The 9,954-nt window shown below is 43.8% G+C and overlaps 1 protein-coding gene across 1 annotated transcript in view; it reads right to left on the bottom strand.

The window, feature by feature from the left end:
- The window catches only part of wsb1 (WD repeat and SOCS box containing 1), a 26,947-nt gene extending 23,911 nt beyond the window's left edge, over positions 1–3,036 (bottom strand). The window contains exons 1-2 of the mRNA XM_046074376.1: positions 2,614–3,036; positions 1,020–1,188 (exon numbers count right to left, since the gene is read on the bottom strand). Coding sequence (XP_045930332.1) covers positions 1,020–1,188; positions 2,614–2,653 — 209 coding nt within the window. The 5' untranslated portion in view covers positions 2,654–3,036. The remainder of the gene's footprint in view (positions 1–1,019; positions 1,189–2,613) is intronic.
- Between the last annotated feature and the right edge of the window lie 6,918 nt (positions 3,037–9,954).

Here is a 9,954-nt window from a genome sequence, read left to right as displayed (position 1 = left end):
AACATTTGCTCTGTACCATTACATCCTTTCTTGCAGGCTAAAATCAACACTTTGACATAATACTGGTGGTACACATGTTAGTAATATGGGTCACGCAAACTGGTGAAGTAATGTGGAAAGCAATACAACTTTGCACCGGATAACGATACCAACTGCTCTGCGTTAGCCGGCGAGCTAACGTGCCTGTCTCAGTGGCTCCAGCCTTTCTAATGTTCATTGCGTTTTCACTCAACATTATCTGATCTTGTTTAGTCTGATTGGCTTCAGCACATAATACTTTATATTGTTGTTTTGTATCCTTACATGGAGTTTATGTTGGGGTTTGTGTTTTGTTGGGAGCCGCTTGTTTTGTGGTGTTAGTGGACTGCGTGTCGTTAGCTGCGGTGTTGTTGCTGTAATCTGAGAGAGGCTTGGGACATCCCGACCAGGTGGCCTCACATAAGAAGCAGAATAGTGGCTGTTTCAAGCAACACAACTTCATTTCTAAATGAGGTTAGAGTCCATTGACAAAAAGAAAGTAAAAATTTGTTTTATTAATAAGTGATTTCATTGAAAAACTACATATAGCCCCTTTAATAGTTGAGTATATTTACAACATAAAGCTCAGTGAACTATGAGGGCAAAAAAAATAAAAATCATCATCTTAATTGATGTAAAATGTTCATCCAGCCCTACCCTGAATCATTGGAGATAGGACAATTCATGCTTGCATTTTGTGTCTTCATTTACTTAATTTACAACTTTTGACATTTATCTGTAGAACATAAAAAATAGGCACTGTCAGCATTTTTATTCACCCCTTCTGTACAATTTCATTTGTACATTAAAATCAAAAGGAAACTTCTCAATCACTCAAAAGGTGACTAGTTCACATTTGCAATATAAGGGAAACACTGGTGTATGGTCTTAACCATTGAACAAAACCATAAATATGTATGTTAACGTTATAATGGTTGCTACATTTCAATTACTTGTAGTAACACTGCATTTGAGTGAGATAATAATGATGTGATACTTACAAGTTCTTTAGGCATTTTGTCCAGGGAATGAGCCTGACAATGCGATGCCCCTGAGACCAAGCGAAGTAGGAACCATTGGGTGCAAAGGCTACTGTCCACGCCTCGCGGCCAGATTTCTGGTCAAAGGGAGCAACAGGCACCAGGAGTTCACCAATGAACTTAGCCTTACCTGGAAAAGCGACATTGTTGCTTCAGCTATACCCATCAATAGAATCACTTATGGCCAACCCACAAGAATTCCATTCTCCCAAAGTAACCTCTTAACTCTCTCTCTCACTCACACACACACAGGCTTGTCAATGACGCAGGCATCTATCTGGCTAACTGTGCAAACCAAACCATTCATAGAAAAAAAGTGGGTGGGGTACTTCACAAATTAATGAGCTTCAATGCTTGGTAAAATAACTAATAAACAATTTCATGCATGTTCATTTGAAGAAATGAATAAATAACAAGTCTAGAAAACAAACCACTAGAGACACTAATACTCTATGTCCACATCCATGATCCATACTTGACCTCTGAATGTACTGACCGACAAGTCAAAATGTTTAGGGCAGTCAGATCTACTTTGAAATGTTGGCTTATACTTTCCCAACAAATGTGATGGAATCAATACTGATGGAGAATTTCATAACAACTGTCTGGAAAACACAAGCAGCAAAGAATTTGCTTCAGGAAAAAAAAGTAACAGTTCCATAAATGTTTCATTAGGGACAACTGTTTTCTTTTAGGGTTTGGTCCGGCTAACTTCTTGGATTTATCTTTACACATAAGTATGAAGGGAGCTGGATTTCTTTGTCACAACTTTTAGTTTTAGATTCTGACAATAAGGAAAAACTGAACTAACCAACATTACAGACACACTAGATGATATGATACACAAGCATTTGAGAAAGACAGGTTACAGTATATGCCGTGTAAGTTAACGTTACGCTTGTGGACACGCACGTAACACACGTAGGCAGTGGTGTGTGCAGGGTTATGAATCTCACTGCTTGTGTGTGGGGGAGGGCCGGGTCTGAACACAGCTTTTAATCAGCAACACAGCGCGAAGGACCAAATTTTAACCATAGAGAGTAAAATAATAAACTAAATAACCATAACTAACCTGTAATATACCGGTAATGCACACTATGTTAACTGAGACGGTTGCATATAATTTTACAGATATTCAAGTGAGCTAAACTGACGCTAGCTGTGTTAACATTAGTTAACGCTCCGCCCCGATGTTCAGTGTAATTAACCACACGCCGAACATAACGTTATACAAGACCATTGCACAAAACAGTGGCTCTGTAACGTTACCGTAACGTTAGATTCACTTAAAATAGCATCTTTGCAACTGAGCTATTACAACAGGCAAACAATGCTCACCACAGCCTACCACGGCGTAACTTGGTTAAAGATTTTAATTAATGTAACTGTTATTTAACTGGTAGCGTAACTTTAAGTTATACTGAAACAATTTAGTTTGGTGCGATATAATTTTAAGGTTGCAACGGACCCGTTCACTCCGAGGCTAACGTTAACTCCTCACGATGCTCCCAGAACTTGCCCACAGATAAACGAAACATTTAGCATTTGAACTTACCTATATCATTTTCGTTTACAGAGTCTGGGAAGCTTGCCATCTAAATAAGCACACCGACTTAAGAGAAAAGCCAAGCACGGACGTTAAAACGAAGTTTAGAGGAAATAAACAACTGGTGCGCAATTAGACGGCGGATGTTCCTCTTCTACCGTCTACTGAAGTCGGTTGGATCCCTCCGCCAGGCTAACCGTGGAAAATACAGTCGTCGTTCAACCTCTGTAACGTTAGATCTCTTCTTTTCCTTTACTTCATCGACAATATACGTTATTTTACTGTTACTGGTGCGCTGGTGTTACAACTATGTCGAATTAAAGACTGTTTAACATGTAATTTTAGTATTTCATTCCGTAGACATGAGAATGTTCCCCTGCGGTACAATGGCTCCCGACTGGATGGTACAAATATTCTCATCTGAAGGAGGCGTGACCATGAAACACGGGAGGGCTTTCAATACACGTCAGCACAGTTGCCATGACAATACTATTAAAACCTCCCCCTGCTGCTCGCTTTTCAATAATGCTGCGTTCGAGACAACTCGGAACTCGAAATTTTCCGACCTCCAACTACAAAAAACAATAGTCCAGGGGCGAGTTCAGCGCCGACAAAACGTGGCAAAACCGTGGGCAAAACGTACACCATGTTGTCCGCATGCACACTGCATTTTCCTGTCTTTTTAACAACAGTGCCAAATCCTGCTAACGTTATATCCGTTCTGCATATCCGCAAAAGTGGTTCTGTCAGTCAAAGAAGGTTACCGCAAATCTGCCTGTTCAAAATGATCCAACTAACTCTTTCAAATCAAGATAACAAAATGTTTTTAATCATTAATAATAATAATTAATAAACTGTTCACTATGATGTAATAGGAATATAATAAAAATATGAAAAACCTAATTCAACAGTACATTATTAATTTCGAATAATTACAACAATCTAACAAAGTAGCAACACAAAGGAGGTCGACATGCATACAATCGCCGACTTAAGTTTTTTTTGTTTGTTTGTTTGTTTTTTGCATTATTTTTGGGGTGTAAGGGATTGTACTACTTTGATTTTATTGATGATTAAGTATTGATAAGGTAGAAGCCATGCCTTCTTCCATACTATATCATCTACAAATCGATTCCAGTATGAAATCACATATGGTACTGTAGCAATGTCTCTTTGGAAAAAAGCTCTTATAGATCTTTTTTCCAACATTTTTCCTATGGAAGTGTCGGACTGAAATAACAAGGGCAGTTGCTGTGCAGTAACCCTTATTTGTGATTAGAATAGCATAAAGACTCCAGAGGGTATTGCACCAAAAACCTTTGCATAGTCCCCAGGTGTAACAGGTATATTATATTCTGAAAGAAATTCTTCATAAGTAAACAGAAGACCATTCTGGTTAAATAACTGATCTACCAACACAATGTTGTTATTAAACCAATATTCCATGAAGAGAGATTTGTGTTTATATAAAATGTCCTTGTTATTCCATATAAGATATTTGTGAGGTTGTATGAAGTAGATGAGAGACCATGACAAAAAAGCCTGGCGATGAAAGGCAGACATTTTAACAGATACCTTATCAATATCATAGTTACAAACTAGGAACAACCTCATGCCACCCAGCTTTGATAATACATGAAGAGGTAAAACATTCCAATGGTCTATATAATTGTTTCAGCCAATTTATTTTAAAGGTATTATTTAAGTTATAAAAATCCAGAAAGTTAAGCCAGCTGTTTTCATAGGAGTTCATGAGAACTGTTTTCTTCAAGTAATGTTTTATTCTTCCATATAAAATTGAATAGCATTTTGTCAATGTCTTGTATTAGTTTGTCACTAAGGTGCAGAGCCAAAGCAGCATATGATAATCGAGAGTCCTTCTGCTTTAGTAATTAATACTCTACCTCTTAACGAGAGATCTCTTAAAAGCCATTGGTTAAGTTTCTTTTGAGTTTTTTGTATGACAGGAGTAAAATTTAAGGTCATTCTCCTCTGTTGGTCCTTAGTAATAAATATACCTAAATAAAGTATTTCACTTTTTATTGGAATATTACAAAAAGCTGGTTTAGGGCACTCTTTTATAGCCATAAGTTCACACTTATGTCCACAAACCAGAAGCCTTAGAAAACATGCTGATTACATCAATTGCAATAGAACCTTGGTTTTCATTTTTCAGGAATAATGTGGTGTCATCTGCCAGCTGAGTTATACGTAATTAATTCTCTCCCTATAAGAGAGATACCTTTCACAGTTACAACAGTTGAGCTACTAATAGGAAGAGGTATGGGGAAGTGGGACAACCCTGTCAAATGCCTCTAGATAGATTAAATCTTGGGGATGTACCACCCATAACTTTAATAGAACTGTTGCTATACAGAGTTTAAATAGCTGTACAGAAAAAATTACCAAAGCCGAATTTCTTTAAAGACTGTAAGATGAACTGATGCTCCACAGTATCGAAAGCTTTATAGAAGTCTAAAAATAAAATAAACCCATTATCATCAATCAAATCTGCGTAATCTAGGACATCTAGGACAAGTCTAATATTATTTGTTATATGTCTTTTGGTCATGAAACCTGACTGTGTGTCTTCAATAACAGAGTACCATTATACCAGTCTTTTAGCCAATAGTAGAGCAAATATCTTATAATCTTTATTAAGCAAACATATTCGACGCCAATTGTCAGTAAGCAATTTGTCTTTGTTTGGTTTGGGAATTAATGTGGTCAGACCTTGAGTCATCGTTGTTGGAAGAGATTCTCTTTCATTCAACTAAAACTACAAATAAAAAAGGAGCCAGTTTGTCAGCAAAATATTTATAAAATTCTGAAGTCTTTCTTAGCGCGCATGCGCCAACATGTATGCAGCCTGTTAAGTTTCTTTTTATTTCTCATGTGTGATTCTTGGACTATAAGTCATTTAAACTACACTCTCTCAAATCATGCTAATTGAGAGAGTTTTAGTAACTCACGGCACCGTTGCGTAGCAACAACATGGCCGCTTTGTTTACACCCGGGACCAGCTGATTGTGCTGAAGCCGACCGGGGCGCCCAGGGCCACAGACATCCCCAATGAAGTCTGGAGGAGGACACACGGAGGATGTAGAGGAGGAACGAAACGGCGAGGGAAGAGAGAGGGGGGTCCAGACAACAGAGACTCAGGAGAAGGATATTTAAGCCATGTCTCCTCTCTCTCATCATGGGCAACGTGAGGTCACTGGCAAATAAGATGGACGAGCTAACAGCGTTAGCCTGGAGTCAGAGGGAGTTCTGGGAGTGTAGTTAAATGTGCTTCACGGAGACTTGGCTACACTCGGATATTCCTGACCACAACGTCTCCATTGACGGCTTTCAGACTGTTCGGGCCGACAGGGACTGCACCGAGAGCGGTAAGCGTAAAGGCGGGGGGCTTTCCGTTCTAGTTAACAACAGACGGTGTAATCCCGGTCACATTACGGTTAAACAGTGTATCTGTAGCCCGGACATTGAACTGCTTGCTGTGGGACTCTGGCCATATTATCTGCCACGGGAAATTTCACATGACATAGCCGTTGCTGTTTACATTCCGCCCTCTGCCAACCCGACCCACACCGCCATTGCTGAACTCCAGACTCAACACCTGAGTGCCCTCATAGTGATCTCGGGTGACTTCAACCACGTCACCATGACCACCACACTAACCAACTTCACCCAGTATATGAGCTGCCTTATTAGAGAGGAGAGGACCCTGGACCTGCTGTATGCTAACGTTACGGATGAATACAGCTCCCCCCCCCCCCCCCCCCCCCCCCCCCCCCCCCCCCCCCCCCCCCCCCCCCCCCCCCCGCCCCCACCCCCCGGCAGGTCCGACCACAACCTGGTTCATATCAATCCCTGCTATGTGCCTCTGGTGAAAAGGCAGCCTGCGACCACAAGGACGGTGAGGAGATGGTCAGAGGAGGCCTATGAGACACTTCAGGGATGTTTTGAGGTGACTGATTGGGATGCACTCTGTGAGCCACATGGAGAGGACACTGATGGGCTTACTGAGTGTATCTCAGACTACATAACCTTCTGTGTGGACTGCACTGTCCCAACAAAGACTGTTCAGTGTTACCCAAACAACAAAAAACGTGGGTAAGAAAAGACATCAACAACATCCTGAATGCAAAGAGGAGGGCTTTCAGAGACGGGAATAGGGAGGAGGTGAAAGCCATTCAGGGGGACCTGAAGGTGAAGATCAGGGAGGCTAAGGAGAAGTTCAGGAGGAAGCTGGAGCTTAAACTCCAGCAGAACAACATGAGGGAGGTCTGGAGCGGCATGAGGAACATCACTGGCTTCAGACCGACTGGCAGCAGAGGAGGTGAAAGCAGCTTCGACAGGGCCAATGAACTTAATCTGTTCTTTAACAGATTTGATGCTATGGCTACTGCCCATCCCCCCACTAACTCAGCTGCTGTCTCACCTCCAACCCCACTAGTCCCCCCTCCTCCTCCTCACTGTCCCTTGTCCTCCTCCTGGGAGATCCCTACTTCCCCCTCCTCCAGCTCTCAGGTTAACAGCTCTCTCCAGCCTGACGACTCTCCCCCTCCCCCACCTGTGACCTCTGTGTGCTGCTGACCAGGTGAGAAGACAGCTGTGGAGACTCCACTCTAATAAGGCTGCAGGCCCTGATGGTGTTCGCCCCGGGGTGCTCAAAGCCTGTGCCCCCCAGCTATGTGGAGTCCTTCACCATGTCTTCAACCTGAGCCTGAGTCTCCACAGGGTCCCTGTGCTGTGGAAGACATCTTGCCTCGTGCCTGTGCCAAAGACGCCTCGTCCCAGTGACTCCAAGGACTACAGACCTGTGGCACTGACCTCCCACATCTTGAAGACCCTGGAGAGACTGGTTCTGGATCAGCTGCGGCCCATGGTGAGACCTCTCCTGGACCCTCTCCAGTTCGCCTGCAAGCCCAGATTGGGAGTTGAGGGCGCCATCATCTTCCTGCTCAATCATATCTACGCCCACCTGGACAAGCCGGCGAGCAATGTGAGTCATGTTTTTTGACGTCTCCAGTGCCCTCAACACCATCCGGCCGGCCCTGCTGGGTGAGAAGCTGACAGTGATGCAGGTGGATGCCCCCCTCGTGTCCTGGATTGTTGACTACCTGACAGGCAGACCACAGTATGTGCGCCTGCAACACTGTGTGTCAGACAGCGTGGTCAGAAACACCGGGGCCCCGCAGGGGACTGTCCTCTCTCCCTTCCTCTTCACCATCTACACCACAGACTTCAACTACCACACAGAGTCCTGCCATCTTCAGAAGTTTTCTGATGACTCTGCTGTGGTTGGATGTATCAGCAGGGTGACGAGGCTGAGTACAGAGCTGTGATGGGGGACTGTCACATCGTGTGAGCAGAACCACCTATAGCTCAATGTGACAAAGACTAAGGAGCTGGTTGTGGATCTAAGGAGAGCCAAGGCACCAGTGAGCCCTGTTCCCATCCAGGGGGTCAGTGTGGACATTGTGGAGGATTATAAATACCTGGGAGTGCACTTGGAAAATAAACTGGACTGGGCCAAGAACACTGAAGCCCTCTACAGGAAGGGCCAAAGCCGTCTCTATTTTCTGAGGAGGCCGAAGTTCTTCAACATCTGCAGGACAATGCTGAGGATGTTTTATGAGTCTGTGATGGCCAGTGCTATCCTGTTTGCTGACGCTAACAGACTCAACAAACTGATCCGCAAGGCCAGTGACGTTGTGGGGGTGGAGCTGGACTCTCCGTCGGTGGTGTCAGAGAGGAGGATGCTGTCCAAGCTACATGTCATCTTGGACAATGTCTCCCACCCACTCCATGACGTGCTGCTCAAACACAGGAGCACTTTCACTGCAAGACTTATTCCCCCAAAATGCACCACAGAGCGCCACAGGAAGTCATTTCAGACAGCACAAAGAAAGGACAACACCTGCAAGAGAAGGGGGATGGAAGGTGGGGACAACAGGGAATAGCAGAGTGAAACACCAATTGCAGAAAGCAACGAATCCTGCAATAGAATAGAGAGGGGGCTTGGGGAGGAGAAAAACAACAACAAACAAACAAAAACAAACAATAAAATAATAATAATAATAATAAAAGACAACCAGCCGAACAGCAGCAATAAACAGCTGACATAGTAAGACAACTAAGAGAAAAATGAAAACAAGACACACAGCACAGCCATAAGAGCTGGAATAATAACAATTAATTTAAATAAGTAACTGAAAGAAAAGCATCAAGAATAATTCTACCAGGGGCAACCTAAATTTGTTTGTATGTGTGAGACTGTGTGTCAGTGTGCGTGTGGGTGAATGTGTGTACGCCTGTTAAAGAATGTAATTGTTAGTGAGAGTGGGACGCCACGACTGTGTCACACCGACCCCAGCAACAGGCAGGCAAGAACCCCAGTAGCCAATAGGGGTGGGAGAAAAAAATAACAAAAACAAATACAAAAATATGACTCCCAGATGTTCTGCGATACAAACGTGGAAGACCCCGACCCAACCAACAGACGCCCAAAATAAATAAATAAAAACGACCATCCAAATGCCAATTGACAACGCAATGCTGACGGAACACAAGAGGAAGAGCAGCGCCCGGACCGACCGCAGCGCGCACAATCACATAGACCAGTGCCCCCCCCCACCCAGCACCCCACCGCCGCGTAACCAAAACGCCCAAATGCCACGCAATCATCAACACAAATGCACAAGTGACGAGCCCAACACGAGCACGGCGACACCCAATAAACAATTGCTGAACAATGAGCCTGGAGGTTCGATTGTGGGAAGCATTTGACTCATACGGTATAGAAGAGCTAATGAAAGTAAACTAATGCTATGATTTTAGGAGTTAAAATGGACATCTAATCACAGAACGTGTGTTAAGTCTTACTGCTTGTCGACCGTCTGCTTTTGGCCTGTTGCACGGGTCCCACGCTAGCTGCCCGATCCTGGCTTTTTGCTAGGGATTCTCCGGGGTTCTCCGTGTCTGATTGAAAACGCCTCCTCCGTCTGGCAATTTGGCTGTTTTCAGGTTTCCTTCGTTGTAGCTGGCGAGACCACGTGGCTTGGTCTGACCTCGGTGAAGTTGGCTCGACGAAAAAGGCTTAAAATGGAACTTGGTCGTTCCTGAATTAGTCCAGTGTAACTTAACGGACTGATAACTTTAACAAACAAAAGAAATAAAGAAATTAAAAACAAACTGAAGGGCAGATCGATGTCGCGGCACTTCAGGTGTGTAGCTTCAGGCGAACAAAAGGCCTGTCTCGCTGGCCGAGTCTGGGCGTTGCCTGGCGAGGCACGCCACACGTGCCGAAGCGTCCAGAGGGCCGAGCAGAGTGGAAGAGAGCCA

This window comes from Micropterus dolomieu, linkage group LG17, assembly GCF_021292245.1.
Source record: "Micropterus dolomieu isolate WLL.071019.BEF.003 ecotype Adirondacks linkage group LG17, ASM2129224v1, whole genome shotgun sequence".
NCBI classification, from domain to species: Eukaryota; Metazoa; Chordata; class Actinopteri; order Centrarchiformes; family Centrarchidae; genus Micropterus; species Micropterus dolomieu.
This window is presented reverse-complemented; position numbering and strand designations above follow the sequence as displayed.